The 27,645-nt window shown below is 36.0% G+C and overlaps 1 protein-coding gene across 1 annotated transcript; it reads right to left on the reverse strand.

The window, feature by feature from the left end:
* Positions 1-775: 775 nt before the first annotated feature.
* LOC103707860 (squamosa promoter-binding-like protein 16) lies at positions 776-10,227 on the reverse strand. Its single transcript, XM_008792544.4, has 3 exons — positions 8,769-10,227; positions 2,404-2,534; positions 776-1,518 (listed from the first exon to the last, which is right to left on the reverse strand). The coding sequence occupies exons 1-3, from the start codon at positions 9,179-9,181 to the stop codon at positions 866-868; spliced, it is 1,197 nt and encodes a 398-aa protein (XP_008790766.1). The 5' UTR covers positions 9,182-10,227; the 3' UTR covers positions 776-865.
* Between the last annotated feature and the right edge of the window lie 17,418 nt (positions 10,228-27,645).

Below are 27,645 nucleotides of genomic sequence, written 5' to 3' on the forward strand. Positions count from 1 at the left end.
CTTAAACATGTCAATTTGATCGTATTAATTGATATTATGGTAGAAAATTTAAAAGTTAATTTGCATTCTTTCCTTTTAATATACACAACAGCAAGGTTCGGGAGTAATATAAGGGCTCTTTCTAAAATCCTTATCGCTGTAGCTATTAAACAAAGAGGAATATTAAAAATGACCAATACTGAGATCTGTCCAGAGCTGGAAGAAGTGCACACAGCAATTTCTTTAGATTGGAGACTCAGGCTTACTTCATAGAAATTGAACAATAATATGTTGAAAGAAAAATTCCTCAGAGAATCACCAAGCAATTTTATCATGCACCACCAAATAAAACCCAAGATCTCACACCCTCAATCTCTAGATAACCCCTCCTAGAAATCTATGGCTACTTAAATGGCCTAGTATTAGATATCTATCAACTTGTCAACAGAGATGGAAAGTCTAATACAAATGACCTTGATATCCATATCGGAAATCATTTTGATCTAAAAGATTAAACCATCAATGATGTATACTAGTTCTTCTAATTTCGCAGGTTACATAGTTGATGTAGGACTAGAGCTCACAGATGGCCTTCATCTATCTCCATATGGCCAAAGTTCAACTTTGACAGAGATCAACAACAAGATTAAAATGGGGACATGCATATAGACTTGGTCTCTCGCATGAGGATCTTGGTCGATAAGACATATGATTACAGAAGTACTAGCATTGGTTAGTTGTTAGGAGTATGGTAGTAATTCTCAATCTAGATCATGAGTAATAAAATTGGTGGGGGGGGGAGAAAAAAACACCTTTGACCATTGTAAGATCTAACAGTTTCAACAATCAAAGGAATGCAGAACTCAGTTAAGGGGTAACAGTATCTCTACTGCCAAGAAAAAGGGAGAGTTTGGGAGGTCCCATCTGAACCTTCTCCATCAACATGAAATATACCCTGGCAATGAAGCTTGGCATCATTAGCATCAGAAACCAAAACAGTACCCACATGCCCATCCTCCATTCCTGGACATGAGAACCCAGTTGGCGAAATACTGTTGGATGGCTGGGAGCGAGTACCCCGAGCAAGACCATCATACTGCAGACTTGAAACAAGAGGCTGACCCATGGGAATCCGATCAGCTGATGGCACAACTTGGCTTAGATTGATGCCCGAATTCTGTGTTGGAGATGACAGAAGAGAGAGAGCACAATCAGAGTCGAGGACTTGGGTTAAACTGTTGGAGAACATCATGCTGCTGCTGCTCTCAGATGGAGGAATGGTCTTAAGAAGTGGCTGGCACACCGAAGCTGTCTCGAGCATTGCTCTGCTGTCGAGGACTGTCTCACCATCCTGCAAGAAAGGGAACCGCCTTCTTTCTTTGTTGTAGCTGTAGGAGGAACCAGAGAAATGGTGTTGCCTGTTGATGAGATGCAGAGGGCGGTGTGGATAAAGGGTACTCTCCTCAGTTTTGATAATCCCCGTCCAGTTGGGCTCTGGTGTAACAGTTGGAAAGATATGAGGATACGAGAATCTGGCGCCTGTAGACAGGAAGATTTTATAAGAAAACAATAAATTTATCAGAGAATATGCATTTAATAGCTTTAGAGTCAAATTAGATGCCTATGATGCAGGAAAATATTAATAAAGAAAGATATATAGAAGAGCCAACAAGCATTAAACTTGTAATATAATTTATATACTGCATATAGCTGAGAAAACAGCAAGGATGAGGAAGAAAGAAATATTGAAAAATATTGCCAATGTCTTCTTTATATCTATCTAGCTATGTATGGCGTTCAGTATCTTTAGAATCAGGATTCAGGAATTTGGAAAACACATTCGATGCCAGTGCCAATGGAATTTGGTGGTGGCGGTGGCGGTGGCGGTGGCGGTGGCCTTGGTGTTAAGGGGGTTGGTAGCTATGCAAACAAGAATAAGAATACAAGGGTCTTGGAAGCTGAATTTTTTAAGGGATGATATTTTTGAAAATATCATTTTTCCAAAACAACAGAACATAGGTTTAGACATGACTTAGGCCAGTGGCGCTGCTTTTCTGTTCACAGAAACAGGAAAGTAGAAAGGAAAACACAAAGGGTCCTTAATATATTAAATAATTTGCTCATATTTCATGAATAAGATTTAAAATAAATGGTAAAATTCATAATTTACTGAAAACTAGGCGATTTAATTATTGAGGAAGAAATTAGAGAAAATCATCCTGCAACATATTGGTAGATATGAAGCATTCAGTTAGATGATTTATTCTGGTTTCTAGTCGGGTGTGATCAAGCATGTTATCTTAGTCTCTGATGCCCAACTTCAATGCTTCATTTCATTACAGAATGCTGTGGCCATAAGCCAATGGGATAATTTAAGTGCCTTGTAATTAATTGCAGAATCACAAAGGTGTAAAATTTAAAAACCTTGGTGATTTGTGAACAAGCTGCCAGAATTTGCAGGATCTGGCTTAGGTTTCCTTCGACGTCTATTGTGCCCATCAAGACGTTTTCTACAGCTTCGTTTTACCTCATCAAATTCCACCAGTAAATGAAACCTGTGGGAAGAATAAGATTACAAGATAAAGATAAAGATACTTTTAATGAAGAAAAGGCATGAGAATAATACACCAGCTATAATGCAAAAAGAGTGTTCAAGTGCGAGAAGGTCCTGTAGAACAAAATCAGCCAAATTTGTGGAAGTAAAAAAGAAGAACGACAACACTAATACTGCTTCCACATATTCCAGGTTCCTTTCCCAGCTACTAATGGTAAGGACAGTAAACATAGAGTAAGGAGCACAAATAAAAAGGTTTTGTGCAAGCATGAGTGCCAATTTAACTCAAAGATAAAGTTCAGCGAGCAAGCATGGTATTTTCATGTTGCAAGTAAGGGTAGCCAAACATTGAGAAGAATCTAAATCAGAATACTTGGGTGCTAATTAAGAATAGAAAGAACTAAACAAACCGGTTTAGCAGACTGATCGTATTGAACAATAATGAGACAGAGATCTCAACCACATGTAGGAAGGACAACAAAACATTCATTTTTCATGGCAGTTTTGTTTGTCACTCTTTTATCATGTTAAACCTGCAGTCCAGCAAGGCTATTTGCGGTTGCTAATGCACTTAAAGGGAAAATGGTCCAGTTATTGATAACTGGACAAACCACAATTTTCAGTGGAAAGATGTACACCTGAGTCATTATACTACATATTTGGGAAATTTAAGATTCAAGACAAGATGAAGGGAGGTAAGAATGCCAACACAAGCATCTTGTCTAGGGAAAAGAGTGGCTTAAAAGACTTGTACAGTATTGAAAGGAAACAACAGAAAGAATTACGGACTTTAATGAGCACCAATCAATATAGCAACATGCATCTGCCATTTCTTCTGACCAGAAATCAGTTTGAAAACACACATACAACATAATGCATACATTTACATAAACACAGGAGGGAGAGAGGGAGAGAGAGAGAGAGAGAGAGAGAGAGAGAGAGAGAGAGGAATGGAGGGTGGGAGGGAGAATTTCGAACACTTGATAGAAAGTTTGAGCATTTTTGTGCATGGTGAGGCAACATGGTAAGATGACAAGACTCTGTAAGCTAATATCCCCCGGCTGCATTTAGGCTGTATTTGGATTAGGCATAAAGTAGGCATAAGGCTTTTTCTCTGTAAGCTAATATCCCCCGGCTGCATTTAGGCTGTATTTGGATTAGGCATAAAGTAGGCACTACCAAACAGGATTTTGGAAAGGAGGCATAAACAGAGAAATAGGAATGCCGGTCAAACTTGCTTATGACATGCATAACTAAGAGAGTTTTCATAAGCAATTCCTTGGCATGAACATGCTTTTTCTGCCTACTTTTTAGTTTACAGAGTACAGACAAAAAGTTATCATTCAAAAGCAGTTCCAAAAAGTTGCCTTTTGTTATTCACAAGTGAGAAGCCAAACAAAAATTGATACAACTATTGCCATAGGCATAACTTTTACTTCCCAATTTTCTTATTCTTGAACCATGCAGCCTCAAAGCAGGAAACTAGGGAAAATGCATCGTTCAACCCCAATTGTCTTCTGATAAACAAAACTAATTTGAGTCCTTGGAGTCGATTTGAATTGCAACTCCACATTGCTTCCTCACAAATGATACATAGATAAAGACAATCTTTGCATAGATATTTCAGTGAATATGACAATAACCGATGAAAAATAACTTGCATACACACACACAAAGATACATTCATATTTATACACACACACACACACACACACACACACACACACACATATATATATATATATATATAATCATTATCTTATTTATATATATGAGCTTGAATGAATTCCCTGCAGTTAACACTACAATTAGTACCAGCAGGAAAGCAGGGATAAGATGGAAAGAAGGAAAGAAGTTTTCACATGTATGGAAACTTGGACACCTGGACATCTTATGACACTCCTTGATCCTTGAATCAACAAAGCATAATCATCACTACTACATATCAACATTTGGCATTTATTCCTAGAAGTTCTCGAATCTAACTTAATATTTAGCAAAAAATCGAACAATTCTGTTACGTAAAGAGCATTGGTCCAACAAATAATTCATTACATAAAAAAATCTGTACATATTTACAGACACATCCATGTAACATGGACGTCTCCCTGTCTCCACTTTGAAGGTTTCATGTCTAACTCTTTTGGGCACTTGGATACCTGACACCCATCCCACATGTTCATGTACAGTTAAGTCACAAGCATGGGGGAGAATCAAGGTGTTTCAATGAAAGTTATTACGGTTTGGGAAAAGTAGGTTTGCAATCGAGCTCAAAGAGTACAAAACAGGATGCATGCAACACCAAATGCACCACAGTAAAATGCATTTGGTGATGAAGACAACCTACGAATCACTGGTGAACTTGGGGCAACTTTGGAGAAGGAAGCCTCAAGCAGTCTAGATTGTAGGGTAAAATACAATTATAGGTTGGGGAAAAGGATAGCAGCAATAGAAATTTTATGGCGATGTTTACTAATGGTAAAGAAGGCCGGCTCATGATGTCAATAGCCGCAAAGCAAGGCGACAAGCAATGCACAGAGCAGCAGGGTGAAGTTACATACAAAAAAACATCATAATTCTTCAAGAGGAAATATGAAAGGATGACTGGTCGCTGATAGAGGCTACAATATAAAATTGGTGTACAAGTCTTATTACCAGTATCATAGATCACTGAACCAAGTCTGAGACAATCACAGTGCAAGAAAGCAATGCATGTGAAGCAAAAGTAGTTGGTCTAGACTCTAGAGTCTAGACATTGTATGATTTAAAGCAAGAGAGATAGAAGTTGGCAGTGAAAGAGTCCAATGTTTTAAAGACTATTAATAGTTAATAATAGCAATGCTAGAGCTTATAAAGCCTATTAAAGCCACCAAATATAACAATCATAGGAAAGCAAGCTACTACAGGAACAAAATGTGAGATGTGAAAGAAAAAGGAGAAAGATTTAGCAAAGAAGCCAGCTGAAAGACAATCCAGTGATGCAGCATTACAGAGCAATCTCGGACAAAGAATGTGGAACGGTTCGAGGAGATAACTGGCCTCCTTGTACAAGCTCACAATGCAATAGGACAGCTTGAATGAACTGTGAAGCAAAATTAAGCAACTACACACTAATGGAAAAAAAATTGTGTGCAGAATGTATCAAGATGCAATATAAAGATAAAGAGATGAATAAGTGTGCGAAACCAAGAAGCCAAAGAATAACGGTAACTCAAATTAGGTTCTAATGGCAAAAGATATAGAGAGCAAGAGGAAAATGGTGAGCCTAAATAACAGTAAAAAAAATGAATAAACACAATACCGATGCATAAATTGAACTTGTAAGAGGACAAAAAATGCCACCACAAGTGTATCACATACAAAATACAAAGTCATTGGATCAAATTAGCCTAGACAAAGAAATCAGTAAAGACCTTGAGAAGAGCCAAGTATTAGTTCTGGCACTGAACAATCCAAAAAGAAGGAAACGAGATCACAAAAATTTAAAATTAGTTCTGGCATGCCAAATTATCAACATGGTTCTTCAAGATGAGGATGAGCTAAAAAAAAGGAGCAGAACCAATGACGATCTGGTTTAAGAGGATCACGGGCCACAAAGGGCCAAAGATGGCTCCTAGAAGACTGGGAACAATTGAGAAATTATTGGTAAATCAAAAATTGGGTGCAAAAGGTGTGAAAGACCAAACAACAATTTTAGCTATGAATTAAAGCTTAAATGCTTAAACTAAATTGAACGAGACCAAAAAGGGAATGATCAGCAAGTTTGGCAATGCTTGAATCAGAAATTGGTTATGAAAAGATAGGAGGAGGATCTGGACAAAACTGAAACATAACAATATTAATTCCAGCGGAGGTATGGTGACAGAAGATGGGCAGAATATGTTTTTAAGCACTATTTACATGCTAGATCAGATAAAATCCAATTTTAGAGAGGTTGCTTCATTCATCAAAAGCTAAATACAAAATGTCCTCAAGATGATGGCATGTTGCTAGTTTCCAAAAATGCTCTAATAGCAAGGTCCACTGGAAGAACATGTGCAAAAAGTGAAGCACAATTAATAATTCATCTCCAAATTAGAGATCCCCAAGAAATAGGCAGCTTTTGCACACAAGGCCTGAAATGTCCCATTATTATGAGAACTCAGGCAAAAGTTTCAAAATGAATGAAAATCTTAAAAATGAAATAAGCTAAAATAAATATAGCTAAAAAGAAGTCGACTATACTAGGATGCCCCACAGTGGGGTGCACATTCTTGACCTGTGCACAAACACTCAATTGTGCAACCCTTATGCAAGATTATACATATGTATGTACAACCCCTAAGCCAGAAACCAGTGGAAGGTCTATATGAAGCAAATATTTCTCATAAAGACATCAAATTATTATGAAAAACATTCTTAGTTCTCAGTAAGAATTTCTACATGATTGATGGATATGCTCATCACAGAAAAGTATATAAATCATTCAGAAATTTCTTTGCTGAAGTCTACCACAATCAGTGAGCAATTTAAAGAGACTAAGAGCTTACCAGTCTATTCTATTCTTTGAATAACCCCACTTAGTTCACTAACAACACGGAGCATAGATGGGATGGAGAGGAATTCGGAGTAAGAAGATTTTCTAGAGAAAATATACCTGCTCAATCTATCATTTGCTTTCAGACACAAAAGGAGGCAAATGGAAGCAGTATTTACCAGCAGTTATAGTAGTCAATTGCATCTCCAGAGTTCTAAAAGGATGTCAGACAATAAGGATCACAAGAATTTAATGTGCCCTAACAAGAATTGGAAGATAGCAGACTCTGTAGGTGAAGGGAAAGGAAAAATAAGCCAGGAGAAGGCTCATGAAAAGATTAGAGAATGAACAGAAAACCAGACAATAAAAATAGAATTGCTCATTCTAAGAATAAGATAATATTCATGCTAAAGGGGAAAGAAAAAAGTTTAACGCCTTTTGTGAATCAGAAAATGCCGAAATTTTAGCCTTCCAAGGGAGTAAATGAAATGGGCAATAGCCAAAAAAAGGTGACAGAAGAAAGATTTCGCACATATTTCCGTCAAGTAAAGAGCAAGATCTAGATTTGCAGGAGTAAATGAGTGGAAAGAAATAAAAGGAAAAGACAGAGAAGGCAGAAGCAAAGAAAAGGACTGTCTTATATTAGAGGCTTTTGACCCAAAGAGAAACCGCTTATCGAAGAATTTTTTGAACATAATATATGTAAAGTCCATGAAAAATATGATAGAACAAAATAAATTATGTCATTCAATGGCAAGGTTTAAGAAACAAGTCAGGCCACAAGTCCAACCGGATAAGGTATTAAACATATGGATACAACAAAATGACAAAACAAAATAAGAGAAACTTGAAGATCAATTAGAGAGACAATAATGTAATGTGGTGGGTTGATTTGTCTCTTAAAAAAGACTTGATGGAAAAGGTTATGTAAAATACTAGGTTCAAGTTTGGATAAACTTGGCCTGGATGGCTACTATTTCACCTTTTAGAACACATCTCAGAAGAATCAACTAAGTGTCTTAAGTTCAGTACTAATTGAATCATCAAAGGGTGGCCCCAGTTTTATACAAAAAAGAGCCCCAAAAAATTAAAATCAAATACAAACACAAGTATATAAAATTGCTAAATTGCATGAAATGGTTAAATTAAGTGCAAGGGAAAATAAATCTGAAAGTCCAACAAAATTTGCAACATTAAAAAAAAAAAAAAATCACATCCAAACCTTCTTCAGATCAGCACCGCTGGCTGCAACTGAGATTTCTGACACAATCATTTCAAAACATAACTGTTGAAACTAAATAGGATCAACTTTCTTGGTAGTTCCAGACAAAAGTAATGAAAGAATTACAGTCAAGAACATAAATATAATTATTTTAAAGAATAAAAATTTAAATTATGAAAAATAGATAGCAATCAAAATAAAATTAAATAAATGCATAACGATTTATCTTGCATGGTTTCAAAACACAAACCACCGATAATATCAGTGGCATGGCTTTGATGTCAAACAGTCAGATCATTAGTTACAACCATACATAACATCCAAAATCTTCTATCAATAGATATTTGGAGAAATTAACCATAACACAAACAATTCCAAATATAGCAATGCCTGCTTGTACAACATGAAACAATCAGCACTAAGTAAGCGAGAACCATTGTGCAACTACAAAATTAACAAGATTTACCGTTCTCTCCCATGAAAGCCTGTTACATTACCTGCTGCACTGCTGGCAGAAACGCTGTTCTTGCCCACCTACCATCACTACTGGGGTCTTGGAGTGGACCTCACAGACCTTATGGCGCCGGTGATACTCTCTACACTTGCTCAGGTCTGCTTTGCAACCATCAACCGAGCATGCGGCATTCTGGCTGCCATTGCTCGGTGCTCGAGGCCTCTTCGATGGACCGGAGGAGGAGACCACCATCTTCGACACCCTGGGCTGGTCTTTCCACTTATCGGACGATCCGAAATCCCCCAAGCCCCCAAGCTTCAAATCAATGGAGCAATCCAGCCCACTGGCCTGCCATCTAGGGTCGCTGCTAGACCCCACCGCTGATCCAATGCTGGGCTCGGTGCCACGCTCCAATTCTGCCAGATCCCAAGGAGGCATCTTCAAATCCCACTCCATGAAAGCACCTCTCCTATTCTCCTTCTGCTCTGTTATGCTCTCTCTCTGTTCCTCTCTTCCTTTTTGCTTTCTTTTACTATGCGTCCTTCTACTCTGTTGTTTTCCTTCCTCTCCTGTCACCCTCTTCTCTCGCCCACTCACACCTCTCTCTATCAATCCCACTATCACCAGTCCATCACACACAACAACCACCACTAAACCTCCCCCTCCAGAAATTCCAACGAGGACTCAACAAAAAAGGAAAACCAACACCAATACAGCAAACTTGAGCCAAGAAACAATGGCAAGCAAAGCTAAAGAAAAGGACTCATAAACAAAGGCAAAAGGTCCAGAATCCAGTTCAAAATCCAGCGGAAAGAGACAGAAGAATGGAACGATTCAAGAACCAAGATAGGAGCAACAAACCTAACTGCCAATATCAAGAAATCTCATCTTGAAAAGCCTCACACACGGCCTAAAATTACAAGCAAGGAATCAAAAAGCAGGCATGGACCAACAAGATCACATCACAAAAAAAAAAAAAAAATCTCATCTTGACAATGATAATCCTCCTCAAATAGTCCCGTATTACAGAAACCTCAGAAGATCCTCCAAGAAAAACCAAAAAAAAAAAAAAATCAAATCAAATCAAAAGTGGAGAGAGAACTGGAGATGAAGGAAAGGGCAAAAGCAGCAAGCAAAAAGACGAGGAACTGAAAACTACCCAGCACTTACAGGCAACTGCAGGAGGACCAACAGAAGGCTGATTTGGTTAGGAGCTTTCCAACCATTCAATTCCTGACAGGGATTCCACGGCGAACAGTAAATGAGAAGGGATATATGGCGGTGGCGTAGGTTGATGATTCTCACTACCCTGCCTTCCTTATCAATACCTCTTCATTTGGATTCGGTCACTGGTATGGAGATACTTGTGCAGCAATTATTGGAAAGAGTCGCAGTCAAGCTCGATATTATTATGGCTATTAAGAGAGAGAGAAGAGGAGGAAGGAGAGGAGGGGTGGGTGGGGGCTAACGAGCCAAGAAGCAGCAAATCCTTTGAGTGGCATATGGGTTTTGCTTTTAGGGCTTACCATGGCCTTTTGTTTATTAAAAAAATAGTGTGTGTGTGTGTGTGAGAGAGAGAGAGAGAGGAAATTGGAGAGCCAGGGTGTGGTTGCTTTCAACCTTTCAAGGGTGAGAAAAGTACAAAATGGAGAGGGAAGGTAAGGTGAAGGGGGGTAGAAGGGTTAAGCAATCAAAAGTTTATGCTTCATGATTCCTGACATGCTTTCCTTCCCCTCCTTTTCCATGGTGTTTTTTTTTTTTTTTTTGGGGTCCAGTAATCGATTTCACGTTTCAGTAGGGCTGGCAATCGGATTAAAAAAATTCGCCGATTTATTGAACAAGTGAGCATGTGAAACTTGAACCTGTGACATTTAATGAATATATTACTTGACTCGGCCTGCTTAACCTATTTAATAAACTGATTAATTTATTAATCTATTTAATCTGCTAATTTGTATAATTTTTGAAATTTATTAACCTGTTTAGTAAGTACCTAATTATTAAACGGATTAAATATGTTAAACGAGTCAGTGAAACCTCAACCCAATCTGATTATTAAATAGTTTAAATAACTTGATCTGTTTACGATCTGAATCTATTTAGCCTAAATTCAAATCTGTTTATTGCAGATCGAACATAAATTAGATTGACCGATCATGTCATATTTTACTAGCTCCTATTTCCAGCTCGGGATACGTTGAACTTCTTTCCATACTCATTGCCTCTCCTTCCTAATTTTCATATAAGTTTTGACCAGCAGGCGATGCTACGGTTAATTTCAATGCCTAGTGTGTGAGGACTCAAGATTCCAAGGTCCAATTCCAACAACTATTGGAAGAGTTTAGGTGCAACCACCAAGCAGTGCGCCTACTAAACCTATCTCTCCATCACTTTCCTCAAGTAGGCATGTGCCTCGTGGAACAAGGGTATTTGCCCATTCCCAACACACAAACCTGCCCTCAAAAAAAAAAAAAAAAAAAAAAAAAAACAAAGAAAGAAAGAGCGAATCTATGGGAAAGATCAGGGAAGAAGATTCCATGCATACTTTTTTTTTATGGTTTTGGGAAAATATAATTTCCAGAACCTTCTAGAATCTGAATGTAGGTCATACAAAATGGGACTAAATTTGTGGATGCGATATAAAGATCCAATAGTGGACTGGCTCACTGGTGGTGTCCATGGCAAAGCACTTGTAGGTTTACGGCTTTGAAGGGACAAGTCAGGCTACTTCTATGTCCGAGCTTCTTGGGCACTTGACTTCTTCCAGGGGCCACGAAGGTTGGCCGAAAAGCAAAACCCAAACTACAAGATTAAAGAAATGTTTTAAATTGCTTAGATTTTTTCCTTGTTAAGTGAGGAAAGGTTCTAACTCGTCCTTTACACCCATCCCATCATTGGTTGGTTCGGAGTCTAGGTCTCTAGAAAGATGGATTGAGAATGGTAGCCACGGAATAAGGATATGGGTAAAAGGAACCAAGGACGATAGCTTTAGAAATTAATTCTTCATCTCTAGAACTAAAAATTGGTGCTAAATTGCTTAGAATGTGATTGCATGACACAACATTTGGCCGCCCTGGAGTCTAAAGCACACTTGGTCAAAAGATGGATGGTACTATATTCAAGCAGCTTGTCCCTTTTATTCCTCTTTAAACCAATCATTAGGGTTCGGACTGTATCTTTCGCCTAATGATTAATCTTTTTTCGCGATGTCAGTTATTGGATCGTTATCTTGCTAGATTTGAAAACACTCTAACCAGCTAAGGCGCGATATAATCTTTGATGTCATAAAAGGAGGTGAATCATTTTTCCGGATGGAAGGTACAATCCAAACCCAAGGGCTCATCTTAATAAACATTTTTGAGATTTTGCTTTCTAGGTGATATTCTTGAATTACTAAATAAGTAGGCATTGGATAATTTATGAGAGCCTATTAGGTTGGTGATGTGGTCAGAAAGCATGAGCGGCATAATATAATATAATTTTATAACAAAACTCGGTTTGTCGTTCCACTCTCTCTCTTCTCTATAGTCGTAAAGCCTCACATCTTTTTCAACAAGAGAGCTTATAGGTCAATGAACTATATTTATGTAACGCATCATTACATACACATGCAGCTAAAGAGGCCAACACTCGAAGAGAGTAAGGATAGAATGGACTCAGTTATTTTGGAATAAGAAATCGGATGGACGGTGTGACTAAGGAAAGTGGAAGCAGGGCAATTTCTATGCTTATAAGGCTACTTTAGCTGACTTGGGATCCTTCATTGACTTATTTTGCTCTATAAAGAGTTGCAAGCCATCATCATATCATCTCATCACTGAGATGATGGTTGTCAAACACCCCCTGATCCCTATCGCAATGCACCATATTTGGTATAAAAGTAAAAATCACTAAGATAAATTGGTGGAGAGGGCAAAAGTAACAAAGAAAGTAGGTCCAAACAAAAGAGGCAAGATATTAGGATTTTTCTTTGAATAAAAGAGAAGGAAGTATGTGATTGAGATTGGCTAGATCAAAATAAGCCAAGATAGAGCAGCCTAGAGCTTCTCTCAGCTCATCTGCAACCTACCTATATTTTCTCATGAAGATATTTTATTTTCTCACCCCTCTCTCTCTCTCTCTCTCTCTCTCTCTCTCCCTAAAAAAAAAAAAAAAAATAGAGAAAGAAAAGTCCAAAACAACTGCCCAAGATCACAATTCATAATTCATGAGAACTTCAAAGAAAAATCCAAAACCCAAGTCCCCTCTTTATCCTCTCCCTCTCCCCTGAAGCAGCAAGAGTCTTCAGTGTACTTGGCAATTATACTTAATTTGTTTCTGAGCACGAGTGGGACTTTCTTCCATATTCTATCAGGCAATAAGATAGACATATGACTCTATAATGACACATGCAAGACAACTCATTTCAGACTTCTTGGCATTGGCCTGAAACGAAGAGAAGAAAAAAAAAAAACTATAGATAAATAAAGCTTGGAGCATCTTTGAGTTGAGTGCAATTAATCCCTAAACCCTATGTGGCTGGACCACCGACAGGGTTAGCTGAACTCAGTACTGATAGCCTACTACCCAAGGACCACAGACAAATAAACCGCATACATCCCACACTTAATTGGGAGCACCTAACTCCTATCAAATTCCCATAGTGTGGTCCAATCCTCAACATGCAGTCCATAGATTCAATCAGTAGATAGCAAGATCCAATCACTAACTAAATCCTCTATTTGTTGGGATTAGATAGGACCATTAGCACTAATATATTAGATTGGAAGGTACCAAAGGTGTTTTGCAAGATTTTGATAGTACTTGTTTTTATCATTCGATACGTTTCGAAGCGTACTTATAATGCTAGCATCAAAACAAGAAATTGTTGTAGTATCCCAAGCTCAATATTTTAAACATAGGAATGGAAAGTTATTCCAATGTTCTAAAGGCATTTCTTGGATCTTTAGATGTATTTGTTTGTGTTGTTTTAATCATTATACATGGCTTAGATGTATTTATTTAATTATCTCCCGAGTACACAATTCTAAACGATGACGACAACAAAAGTATTAAGACATGAAGTTGTGTGGTCTCCTTTGGTTAGTTTAAGTATACCATGGGAATTATTTAGGACCACCAATATCACCCATACATGGCAAGATGCCAAATGCACCTTGAAACTTACCTACTAATGTCGTTGGCTCTTGACTCCAACTATTCAATCAACTTGGGGGCCATAGGAGTTTCTCCTCTTCTTTTTGTTCAAGGGCAGTTACTGGTTTCCAAGCTTTTGGCTCAGCTGGACACATTACTAAAGCAAACATCTGCCTAATTCCTAATCCTTGTATTTTCATGATTAATTGAAGACTGTTGTGAAAGATTATTACCTTGCAAGGAAACAAATCCATGAATGGAGAAGGAAAAAGAAGAAGAAAAGAAAACAAATCCATTAATTGCTTCATGATCATGGTTTCAATCTTCATTTTTTAGAGAAAAAGATAGGCTAAACTCATGATTATTAGATTAAGATCATGATATGACAGGGTACAAGATTGCGATGTAAATTATTTTGGAGTTTTTTTGGGGGGCCCTTTTCTAGCCTATAGGAAAGCTAGTATTGCTCCTAAATCATGCTCTAGTTTGGACCATGCTACATAGCATTCGAGCTATCATGTTCATAATTTGTTAGTGATGAAGCCATCCACATGCCAAGAAACTTGTTACAACTTTGAGTAGAAAGACTCGCATGGTTATATACCTTGCCTGAAGTTTCTTATTTAGAGCCTACTTGAAAATTCTCTTATACGGTTAACTTTCTTCAAGAATTCACTTAGTTACAAATTCTTTTAATTTGATCAATGTTTCCTTGTTACTTATATGAGATAATTAACAAGGGAAATTGTATCTAAAATAATTTCAAATTAGGCGATCATCGCTCTTTCCTTTGCTCTTCATCGTTAGGCTAGCTGCCCGATAAACATCAGTTGAACCTTTTCTGAGTCTAAATGTTATGTAGATTATTTATCTCCCCTCAGGAATCCCTCCAATAAATGCTAAGATAATCATCAATATACTGATAACAATACAGCACAACTACAATTCTTCTTGTAATTGGGAAAAAAAAAGAGAAATGCTACTTTGGCACTATGGAAAAGAAAAAAAAAAGGATGCCATAGCCAAATAAAACCCAGTTGTTTCTCAAACAAGACCATCCTGTACTCGTAGAAGCTGAAATAATCATGTGTTATCTTTCTTAAAACTCAACAGCAACCAAACAACATCTTCAAGGAGGAAACTTTTTGTTTCTTAATAATAACATATCCAACATTGTAGCAGAAATGGGCAATATTGCTTCGCAAATTAAATATCATATATTCAAAGGCTGAACTCATTGTACAGAACAATCAGCAGCTCCCACACATAAATCTAAATGCCTCATAAATTGGAAATATATGACAAGTTTGTTCTACATATCTCCGCAACCAGTATCATTAGCCTATTTTGCTAATTAAATATGTCCTTACTCAACACATATATGTAGTTCATAGAACAATTCCCTTACACTACTCTCATCTCTCAATCATTTCTAGGCACTTAATCCACTGATAAAGATAACTTCCCCACATTATGTGGCAAATCATCTGAATCAATCTTAGTTGGTCCATGCTTGTCACTTCCATAGACAGAGGCCAATGTTCTTGTGAGAATAAGCAAGCAGCCCATGCTTAGATACATAAAAGAATCAATAAATTGAATCCTATGTATATAGATTATCCTTAATTTTACTGAAATCTTCTGCATCAATGCCACCAAGTAAAGAATTTTCCCTGGGAAACCTTCACGCATGCTTCTCACATGCCTTGATGATCTGAGATAGCAGTTACTCGGGGCTCCATCCCGGGCCATGAGGTTGCTCTTGGTCCAAGAAGTCCATGCCCGGGACAATCATTATAAATGAAACATCTAGGCAACAGCATCATTCCCCTCATTGCCATTTGTATGGCAGGACATGGCAGTCGGTTAATCTGGTCAGAACTTGGTATCTTGCCACCAGCGCAGAAGTGGCCCCTTTGCAGATGGTGTCATCGACAAATCATCGAACACTTTCAATGCAATGGAGGGCAGTGAGGTCAACATGGGATAGGACCGGCCTTGTGCATCATGAGAGGAAGAAAATTCCGTATGGGATCTCTCGCAAGCCGCCGTTCTCTTGTTGGAATCCGGCGGATGCTCGTGCCCTAGGAAACCAAAGCACAGGTACCATAATTCCAATTGCAAATATTACGATCGGCCTATGATCAATTTAAATGAGCCCATGCTGCTTTGGAAAACCAAAGCATGGGCACCGTAATTCTAATTGCAAAGATTACGATCAACCCATGATCAGTTTGAATGAACCCATGCTGCAGTGTTTCCTAAACTTTATGGACCACAGGTCGAACCTACTCTAATACAAGTTGATAACAACTTATATCTTATCTAAAAAAGTTAGGCGGAAGATATTTTTTAAATCTTTTGGTCCTATATAAATATTTAGATCTATCTATTACATAGCCAATGTAAGACTAGATATACATTTGTGTAGGATCTGGTTGCAATGAAAATTAAATTGATAGACTTAAGCAAAAATTTTTGAAATGCAAGAGATATATATACAACAAGGGCCTAGCTGAGATGGAAAAAATAATGATTTTTTGTTTTTATAAAGTGTAGTGGTAAAGAAAAATGAACATAGTTTTCTTTCAATAGAAGATAAATTTAAAATTAAAAACAAACATTGGCACTAATAAAATCATAAATTTGACTAGTGCAAATAATGGTAACCCATCTCTCTCTTTTTTGGTTGATTTATAATACAGAATGTACAACCATTTTCTTTATATTATTTTGACTATTTAAGCCAAATTAATTGTCTTATGGTAAATCATGAATGGAGATATCAATGGGGCAGATTTGGTATGATTAGGAAAAAAATTGAAACCAAAATTCACTACTGTCCTCCAAATTTGAAATTGAAACCAAACAGGTTTTGAAATAACAAATGATAGTCACCATCGAAAAAACTACAAAATCAATGTCGAAACCGAAAAACTAAAAACCGTTAAATTTTTTATTTAATTTAAATTTTTCATATATAAATAACTAAATTAAAGATATCATCCATAATTTTTATAATATAATTTATACCAATTCATCAAATAAATATATTTAAAAATAACAACACAACCATTCTCATGAAGCTAGTAATTTAGATTTATACTAAATATAATGGATGTTATAGATATTATAAAATGGGTATGTTCCATTTTGGGGTAGGCTTCGAGTTCAGTGTCAGATTTGGTTTCAGGTTGGGGATTAATCAAAATCGTAACCAAAATCGAAATCGAAATTTTTTTCATATTAACAAATTCAGTTTCGAGTTTGGTGTCAGAATTGGTTTCAGATTTGGCTAACATTTTTTAGATAAGATTCAAAGTTATGATAAATAGTATCAGAATGAGCCCAACTCATAATCCATATGAACTAGGAGACACTGTAGTACGAGTTCATTTGAATTGACCATAGATTGATTGCAGTAATTGTGATTGGATTTAAATGGATTTAGATAATGAAAAATATAAACGTGGGTGTATTGGAGCACTCGTGTGAGTATGTGTTTAATTCTATATTAATTATACTGAATAAATCTTAGATATTTATATAGAATTAAAAAATTCAAATAATATTTTTTTGCTATTTTGGATAAAAATTTTAGTCTCTGATATAGAAGGTGGCAGGGAAGTCTCTCTCAATCCCTTGAGGGGAGCATTCGAAATGCTGGAATATCTTGCACTTGGTTTGAGAAGTCCACTCAAAGATTTTTAAATGCTATTGATTTGTTCTGACATTCTCCAAATACATTTCAGTGGAGAGTGACAGGACACTAATCTCTTGCCAAATATAAAATATTAGCGAATGGAAGACACTAATCTTCCGTGTCATGAGAACCGGGATTCGAGAAGGACAAGCAAATGCCTTGAAGAAAGATAATGGAGCCATGAAAACGCTAGCAGTGGGGTCTTTGGGGCTTTTGGTCACACGACGCTGGATTCCGATACTTTAAAATGAATCTCTACTAGGAATGAGTGGACAACCCAATATCATCTATGATGCATGATTTGCAAAATATTGTATAGCGTTTGATGATTGTCGTTAAAAATATAAAAAATATAAAATATATAAATAAATTTATTTCATTCTATTAGCTTAAGCTTTTCGGACAAGTGATGATTTCAACATACTATCAGAGTAGAGGTCCTGAATTTGAACCTTGTCTCCATACTCTTTAATCTCATAATTAAAAAAATTCACATGTTGGGCTCACCAATTAAAGAAAAGTCCGGCCCACATGTGAGGAGGAGTATAAGAAAATATAAAATATATAATAAATCTACTTCATTCTATTAGCTTAAACTTTTCGAACAAGTAGTAATTTCAACAAGAAAATGGACGATTATCAATAGCAATGTGTCATGTAGGGCACATAGGACGATCTTATTTGATAGCTGTCCATTATAGTTAGCATTTCCATGCTTGGAACACACCAAACTCATCCAAATGACATGACTTCAGCTAAAGTTAGTTCCTGACAGGTGAATTCTAGTAATTTTTGATATGAAATTATTAATCAACTTCGAATTTGTCTAAAATAAATAAATTTGGATTTTTTTTTGAATAATTAGACTGATCCAAAATTGGTTGAGACCAACTCAACTGTACTTGCATCATGCTTGGGTTTAGCCCTTCAATCTAATAGGTCATCATGGGTTGATGTTGAAGAAATTCTTAAAATCTATTTCCAAACTTTTAACTAGTGACAATTATGTAGCCGGAGGAAAATAATATAATTAATGGTTAAGAGATAAAGAAAATCAATAAAATATAATGAAGAAAAAGGAGGAAGGAATAATATTTTAGGAACGATTTTTTCTTTCTCAATATTAATTACTCATCTTCCTTTTGCCATTCATTAGGATGCCTCATTTGATTGTATTCAATTTTACTTACTAAAATCTACAAATAAAATGTAAAGCACAAATTAGATTCATATGCCATGTACGAGTCCACATAAAATACATGAGTTAGATATAAACTTATTCCTTTTTTCTCAATTTTAAGGGACTAAGTATAGGTTTAGAATTTTTTGAACCAACCAAATCTAACCAAACCCTTTGCCAACCCTAGTTTCTTCCCCAAACTATTAGCCACCCATTGCCATAGATCCCATTTAAAGTATATATTAACTACTATTTTTCTGTGAGAGTAGGTCCTCTTGTATCTATTAAGTTTGTAAGAATCATACACAATCTCATCCATTATAGTATACATGATCTTAAATATTATACTGCTACAAATTCTATATACGATTTTGGAATCTGGTTGTTATATTCAAATTTAGCACATGTACCAAATTATAAAATTTTACTATTGTATTATAATATATATGATTCCTAGTATCTTTACCATAATCATAGAGTTTTGCTGGTATATTCTATTATATCCAGTCTCCAAAGTCAAGGAGCTCAACTTGCATATAAAGCGCACCAATACCATGAACATCACAAGCAATTCAAATATCATTTCCAATACATATTTTTCAATGTCATTTTGCCAAAAGCATATTTAACCAGCAAATATATTTTAATAACAAAAAAAATTTCAATTTTGGGAGGCCAAAGGAAACAAGACAGCATCAAGTTCAGATTGAATATCTATCCTCTTCAAAAGCCAACTAAATTGACCCATTTTTCTAGTTGAAGCCCAGCAATAATCAATTGTTCTTTAGTTATGTGCTCATACGTGCGTTAGAGGGAGGGAGAGTTCCGTAAAAGAACTGAAATGCCACTGAGGTGGTAGCTCAGTGAAACTGGACCTTACTTCCAACTAAGTAGTTTCGAGTTCGAAATGCACGGACGTCAATTAAATTATGGAGGCCGGATGCTTCCTGCTCGAACACGTAGTTTGGGAGGCTTATTGGTCCACTGATAGTCTTGGTAGTGCTAGGTGTGACGTACTCATATGGAGGGTAACCGTGCCAGAGCCCAGAGGGATAACGAGCCGGACCCATGGGTGAAGAGGGTATGAGTAAAACCGGCAGGCATGCCCAACACACGGTCATTTATGCCCGCATCGAACATTTTCCTGGCGGGGTGGGGGTCCAGTGGAGGCTGCTACGTGAGGGCAGGCTTGTCCCTTCCTCCTCCTTTTCCTTTTTCCAAAAAAAAAAAAAAAAAAAAGAGTGAAATGGAGCACCTCACCATTATCCTCTCGTACTCACGAGAAAGATGGGGGACGGTGGCAGCCCCTGAGTCATAATTCCAATTCACAACCCCACGTTGCCTCGCTCCTTTGCAGAGAAAGTGAAGGTGCATCCGAGGAAGATTTTTTTGCTTTATACCTAAAAGTAAGATCTCAGAGCTCTTTTTTGGGTGGCTTTTCTCTCCCTTCTTATAAAAATATAAATAAAATCCTATAGTTTTATGGATGGCCAAAAGCCAAATCTTTATGGGCATGAGGTGATGGGCAAAGGAATTGCCGGTTCTTAGTTGAAAAGCAAACGAGGGAAAGATGAAAAAGAAAGCACAGTGACAGCCCACTCTAGTGCTCTATCCAATCTTTGTTGATTGAAAGTACCCAATGATGGCATATAAGAATCAGTCCTCCAGAAAGACTATCAATTCAAGGATACACAGGCTGCGCATGAGTCACCAGAACAAGGAGAGGGGCACCAATAAGTGCTCAACTTGAAAAGACTTTGGTTATGCAATCTAGATGTAGCTAGAACAGACCCATTTACTATTGGAAGAACTATATATTTATGTCTTGCACCTCAACTCTACTTTTCTGAACCATCGTAGTTGAGGTTTAGTTTAACCTTTTCTTCTTTATTGGACTTGAAATGGATAGTAAAGACTGACTCAGCTCAAAAAAGTGTGATCTAGGCTTGAGATTCACATTCAATTCATGGGTGTGAGGACACGGGCATATGTTTAGTTCCATATCGGCTATATACTTGATTGATACCACAGAATTCCAATAATACTTCTGGCTAGTATTTTTTTTAATGAGATTTTAGGTTGTGACAAATAGTATTAGAGCAGATCTGATTCATAGCTTATATAGACTAGGAGACACTACAGTACGAGCTTATTTTGGTTGTCTATGAGCTGATTGTGATATCTATGATTGGACTTGTGGTACTTATGAAAATTTTCACTTAAGAGAGAAGAATGACAACAATTGGGCTACTTTCCCCATGGCTTCCGAATCCACTTATTATTCTTGGGAAAGAAAAGGGGAAAAGAAAAAATTGCACCAGGAACATAAGCATGATGCATTCACATTTGGGCTATAAGTCATAAAGTTGCAACCCAGCTAAATGTTTCTCAAGGGCTACGAGACATCATGAGTGAGTTGACCTGAAGCTCTGACGAAAAAAAAACTTGCAACCCATCTAATAAAATTGGTGGCTAATCACTGGATCTTAAAACTCAAGTTAATAGAAAATGGGTCAATAATATATGCTATATGCTATGGTTGATGTACCTTCTAGTGTGCAGCTTAAACTCTACTTGTGAAGAGATAAATGACTCAAAACATGGGATGAGTCAATATGACAACTGGATTTATCATCTCATAAATAATATAGATTTTGCATAAAAAATACTTAACTTTGGTTCTTTTTTCAAAAGTAGGTTTCTGGGGCCTGATGATTTTGTTCTTTAATCTAAGTACAAGAGTAGATGGTAGTTGAAACATATGTTCATTGAGTATTGAAAATATATGTATCAAACACCTAATAAATGTATAACAGATGTCCAATAAATGTGTATCACACAATCATTCTTAAATCTAGGGGCAAAACCATCTAGAGAAGTAATCATTTTGCCCAAAATAAAAAAAAAGAATCTCGCAAAAGCAATAATTAAGCAGATTTTATTTGTAAATTCACTTATATAATTAATTTGTAGGGGATTTGAAGTCATGATCCCCAATAAACTTGATTTTGGTACCATACAAAACTAGCTCCTGCTAAGCTGACAGAAAATAAATCAGTAAGATATATCAAACTTAACAATTATATGATCGAAGAAAACCATCGAGATTGAAGTGTGATGCATTTGATGAAGGATTGTAAAATTCAACAAGTATTTCTTATTGTTCATCAACTGGTGAAAACTATAGAGGTTTATCTGGTAGATCTCTATGTATAATGGGAGAGAGAGCAAGTTTGAATTCACCCAAACCAAAAACACCTTAAAAAATGCTAGTTTTTTTTTCATTTTCTTATGCATTAAGTGCTCATAAGTATGTTTTTATTGGTTTATGTATCGTTCGGGGGAGGCGTGGGGTGGTGGATGTCAACATATTTGCCAGAAAATCTAAAGTTTTAGGCATTGATTGAACATCTTTCCATAATATAGGCTCCACTTAAGACTCCACAAATAAGCCACAAATTGGTAATCATTGACATACTTGTATTTATCATTGCCAGATATACTCTAGAGAGGGACACCTTCAATAAAATATACTACATTATATTGAAGGACCAAAAACACCTAGATTGCAGAAACATAACCGAGATGCCCTATCCGAAAGATCTAACAAGAGGTCAGCAGATACATTATATGTGAGAAGCAACATGAATGGTTATCTTCAAATAAAATTGTTCTTATTTATATAATTAGATAATTTTATATTTAATTTCAAGAGGTGCACTTCTTTGGTTTTTTTTCCTAGGGGCAAAATCGAATCTTAAGCAGTGAATAATAGAGTATGGCTTGTTGGAATCTTAAGAACGACACTCTAGAGTTTAGATGTAATATTAGAACAGTCAATTTGGTTAGGAACGGGAGAGCAAACATGACATCAAGAAAAGCAATAGGATCTTTTTTTTTGTGTGTCCAATGGAAAGTGAGATCCTTCCATTCTGAAACAAATTATTTAACCACATAGATTGGATTGGCTGGAACCAATTATTGACTTCGGATTTGAGGGGACTCACTGTTCCAAGTCCGGGGAAACGTGCCAAGTGTTTACGTTGGGGCGAGGTAACCCCCATAACTTTTCAGTCACTTCGATGTGATTTTTTTCCTTTTGTTTCAAGCTCGCACTTCTATGACGTTGCCCATTTGATTAGACTAAATCGCTTAAAAATGAATGATAGAAAATTTAATAATTTAAAGCAGCTTTTAATGATTACTTAGAAAACTACGCGTAGATGGCCGCATATGAACGCATGCAAAGTGCACGGCTCTCTTTTTCCTGACAAGCATGCACTTAAAAGCCCACACACGTCACCAAGGCAATCATTTTTCTTTTTTTTTCTTTTTTTTTTTGTTTCGAGGGCTGAAGAATATAGTTTTCCTTTTCCCTACTTGACCTACTTGTAAAGCTAATTTGTTTGTTTTTATTTTATTTTTCCTTAAACACATTGTTTGATATTCTCAAGAGAGTTAGGCATCTAGTCACCATCCAAGAGTGTTTAGAATGAAAAAATTTGAGTTCAAAAAGAAATATTTGAAGGCATGCATGACGAGGCCCAGAATAATGCGATGCAGATGGATGGGATCGTGGCGATAGTATAAGCGAAGACAAAATGAAGTGCATCATCCATTATAATGCAAATTGGTGATGGTAGTGCTGTAATGCTAATCTAAAATGCAAGCTGTAGTGACAAGTCATGCACAATCTCAAAAGTATTCAAGCAAATGCTGGATGAATGAACACCATTAAAATTTCTTCCACAAAAGTTTTGCTTGAAAAAAAAAAAAAGAAAAAGTAGATGTTAGCTTCAATATTCATGTAGTCTCTAATCAATTAGGAAGAATTATTTTTTATAATGAATGAATTATACATCAAACTAACTTTTCGACTAATTCATCACCATAGAAGTAGAACTTTCCATCAACAAATAAATCTACATCCGACACTTTCTAGTGTATATACCAACGCTTATTCGCATCAATAGTTTTATTTCCGATGCTTTCTAAAGCATTATAAAAGCATGTGAACGTCAAAAATCAACCTACCGACGCTTTTGAAAGTATCACTACTGACCGATCCTTATTAGCATTGCTGATCAATGATGCTACAATAAAACATATGCCGCAATCAAACACATACATGTCTACACTAACTAATAAAAATTCTATAATAACACATACCGCAATCAAACAGATTATTCAAAATATCCATATTATCATATATGATTATATTTACATTATCGATTTACATTTACAATATATTTTTAAAAAATATAAAAAATATTATCAGTTTACTTTTAATTTTTTGTAGTGAGTTTTATGACACCAACTACCAAAACATCCATCATGCGGCATAGTAATCTCTCAATCATGGAAGAATGAAGGCCATGTCCATATTTAGAGGAGCCCCCACCTTTCATTGCAATCAACCATAGCAACAAAGTTAGGTGGTGGTCCGGTGAGCCCGGGGACCCAAACAAATAAATGAGACAAGGCTTTGTCATGCGCCGAAGTCCCCCACTCTGAAGGGCTGCCACGTCCACGACAAGGACACCAAGCCGAAAGCACAATTGTTACAGGTGGAGGCCTCTCACGAACGAGACATGTGGGGTCCATGGTTCATAAGTTCTCAATAATGGGATCCGAAAGTCAAACTAAATGGAATGAGAGAGAGACCCCAACCTACAAGTTGTAGAATAGATAATTAGCAACTTTAATTTTTAGCATATCCTAATACTCATACTAAATGCGATTAATACTTAATAGGCAGGATAATATGATGTGAAAGCATATGATAAGTTAAAGTTGCTCTTTATTCAAGTTGCACATATTTATATATAAATTAATAATACAGCTGGTTAGATTGCATCTTCTATGGTCAATAATATCAGATCTACATTATAAAATTTTTCGATAAATATTTTATTTTTTGATTTTTATAGGCGTAAATCATGTACACGAATATTTGTAGAACGTTATTCCTATTCATAATTAATTAAATATTAACATGGTCTATTTTTATAGATAGTGTATAAGTGGGGCTCTTCTTTGTTCTACATAAATTTGGACCATTAAAATACAGGGCTTTAATTATGGAAACAAATTAAAACGAATGAAGATTTATCGTATTTTGTCCAAGGCTTTAATTTAGATGTGGCTGCAACTTTGTTCAGCTAATTAATCCTAAAGCAAAGTAAGCTATTAATTTTTGGATTAGAAAAGTTAGCTATGTTTCTAGAGATACAACTAAAGTGTTGGATATTCTTTTGGGTGTTCATTTTGTAAAGCTCGCATCATGGTTTGATTGTTCTTGGATCAAAACTAAGTTCGTGTTTTTAATATGGCATCAAAATGGAGTTTGAGTCTAGTTAGGAAAAAGAATATTTTGTGAGAAGGGCTTCCGAGTCTGGTTAGCCTCTTTGTCATGATTCCATATAACGGGCCTCACCCGATTTTCGGCCCATGTTCCTAGATATCCATGATCAATGTTGGCCCTCTCACATTGGATCTACCCTATGGATGATTGTGATATATATTCCTTCTGAATTGTCACAAATTTTATTTTCTGATGCCTGCAGATGTATTTACTCTAGATTGGTTTAATAAAATTAGTTTGCACAAAAAAAGGAATCGACCTGCATAAATTTGTGAGAGAGAAGGCCCATATGGCAACCGACAATCTCGATGCTTCTCTCTTGTCAGAAAATTTGGCATTGAGGACAAAAACTATTCCAATGGTGAATAATTACAAAAAATAAATAAAAAATAAAAATAAATAAATAAATAAAAATTGTAGGAGAAGCGATGTGGTGAAAAATAGAATAGAATTAGGCAGATTCCACGATATATAATATTCACTTCCATGTTGTATTACCCTCTAAAAGATCTTTTTCATACCTATCAATGTCTCGACTTTGGAACCCCATTGGTGGATGCTTGTTTTGGTAGCCCTAAAATTGGAGAGCTAATTGATAGCATGATTGGTTTTGCGGTAAATATAAGAGAATCAAAATGCTCATATTTCTTGCGTAGCAATCTATATATCCAAAAAACGAAGATGCTAAGCAATGCTTTATCCAACATATTTATATGGAGGAATTGCACTCCGATATGGGTACATTTGAAATTAAATACTTGTCGACAATCTTATAACAAATGGTAGGAATCTACCACTTAGAAACAATATTTCAAATAATAGTAGTTACAATTTTATAACGATTGTTATAACAGTTTCAGGTCCTCTCCATTACATTATATAAATAACAATGGAGAAAAGATAACAAACATTATAAAATGATATTTAGTATTATAACGGTCTGTTATAATATAAATATTCATTATTTTTATTTTGTATTGTTTTTTTAAATAAAATTCTATTTTCTTTCAAATTTCAATTTTTTTGCAACAATTTTTTCTTTAAAAGAGATTATACAGCCTTTTGAAAAAAATACATTTTAACAAGCGAACCAGAGAAATAGCACTACTATTTTCCCATTGTAGCTGGCCCTTTTTCAAAATTATAATGCCATTTAGCATCTATTGTTTTAATACTGAATATTGAAATAGTATGTCTCAAGCCAAAAAAAAGCCATTATAAATGTTATAAAGGTAAACAGTAGTTTCAATGGGCCGGGGGTCCTTTATCATGGTATAACATCATTATTAAAACCATGGTTGCAAATCAACTATTCCTTGAACAAGTAGTTTGTCTACCCTCCTATACCTTCATCATTGGCTGCTAGCCATAATTTGAGTTGCATTTGAATTCTCCATCAACAGAAGAGATGGAGCAAAGTAGAGAGAGCTGAGCTGAGAAACGCAGAATGGCTGGGGAAGCTTTAGAGGTTGGACTTGATGGCAATGAAAGTAGAGAGGATGAAATGGAAGCTCATTCTCGGAGGAGCATTTTCCTCTCTCTCACTCACTCACTCACTCTCTCTAACTCAAACATGCAAACAGAAGGAACAAAGATCTGGTTCTATCCCTTCTCAAACAGATGGTCACATTTCAAATGTACAACAATAAAGATAATAAAAAGATTATCATAGCAATTCTACTGAAAATAAAAGTTCAGCTTGGTTTCAGGATATCTAGGGACAAGAATGTCGGTCGACTAAAGAGTTACATATGCTATGTATTAATTGAACATAGGTGCCATTTAAGTAAGTTGGGTGGTGCTAACTAATACAAGCTTTCAAGTGATATAGCACAAATAGAAAGCAAAGTAATCAAATAATTGAACTAGAAGCTAAAAAGAAAAATATAGAATTAGACTAGAAGATAAAGGCAGCTCGAAAGGAATTAAAGGCTCACGAAGATAACTAGTAGCTATACCTTACTATCAAAGTTTTCTTGTCGATGCTTGTAATCTACCAATGATCTTGAAGAAAATTGTAATTTGTTAGACTCCACTTCATCACCATCAAATTTTCATGGAATCCACTTGGGTTAGCTCTAGAATCCACCAAAGCACAAGAAGAATCCTCCATACAAAAGATAGAGATAGCAAGTGCAATCAAAAGAATATATTTTTATCTATTAAGATTTGAATACATAGAGAGGGCATTTATAGTTTTTATGGTTCCCTTTTTTAGGTAAAATAAGGAGGCTTAATGCATCCAGTAAAAAAATCATTAACTTCTATTATGAGCACCCTAGCATAGGGTTTGTTATTTTAGACTTGTAACTAGCCTCAAAATTAGACTAGGACTCGAAGTATATCAAAAATATTAAAACTTCGAGAACTAATCTTGCACCTTAAGGATGTTTCAGGATACAAAAACTCCTATGATAATTATTACACCTTATATTGAACTAATTATAGTCTAATTGCTGCTACACAAGCTCGTAGCTTAACATGATTGAAATCTTTCTAAAACTAAGGTTTTTACTATCAAAAAATGATCTAAAGAT

The sequence above is a fragment of the Phoenix dactylifera genome, chromosome 7, assembly GCF_009389715.1.
Source record: "Phoenix dactylifera cultivar Barhee BC4 chromosome 7, palm_55x_up_171113_PBpolish2nd_filt_p, whole genome shotgun sequence".
Taxonomy (NCBI): domain Eukaryota; kingdom Viridiplantae; phylum Streptophyta; class Magnoliopsida; order Arecales; family Arecaceae; genus Phoenix; species Phoenix dactylifera.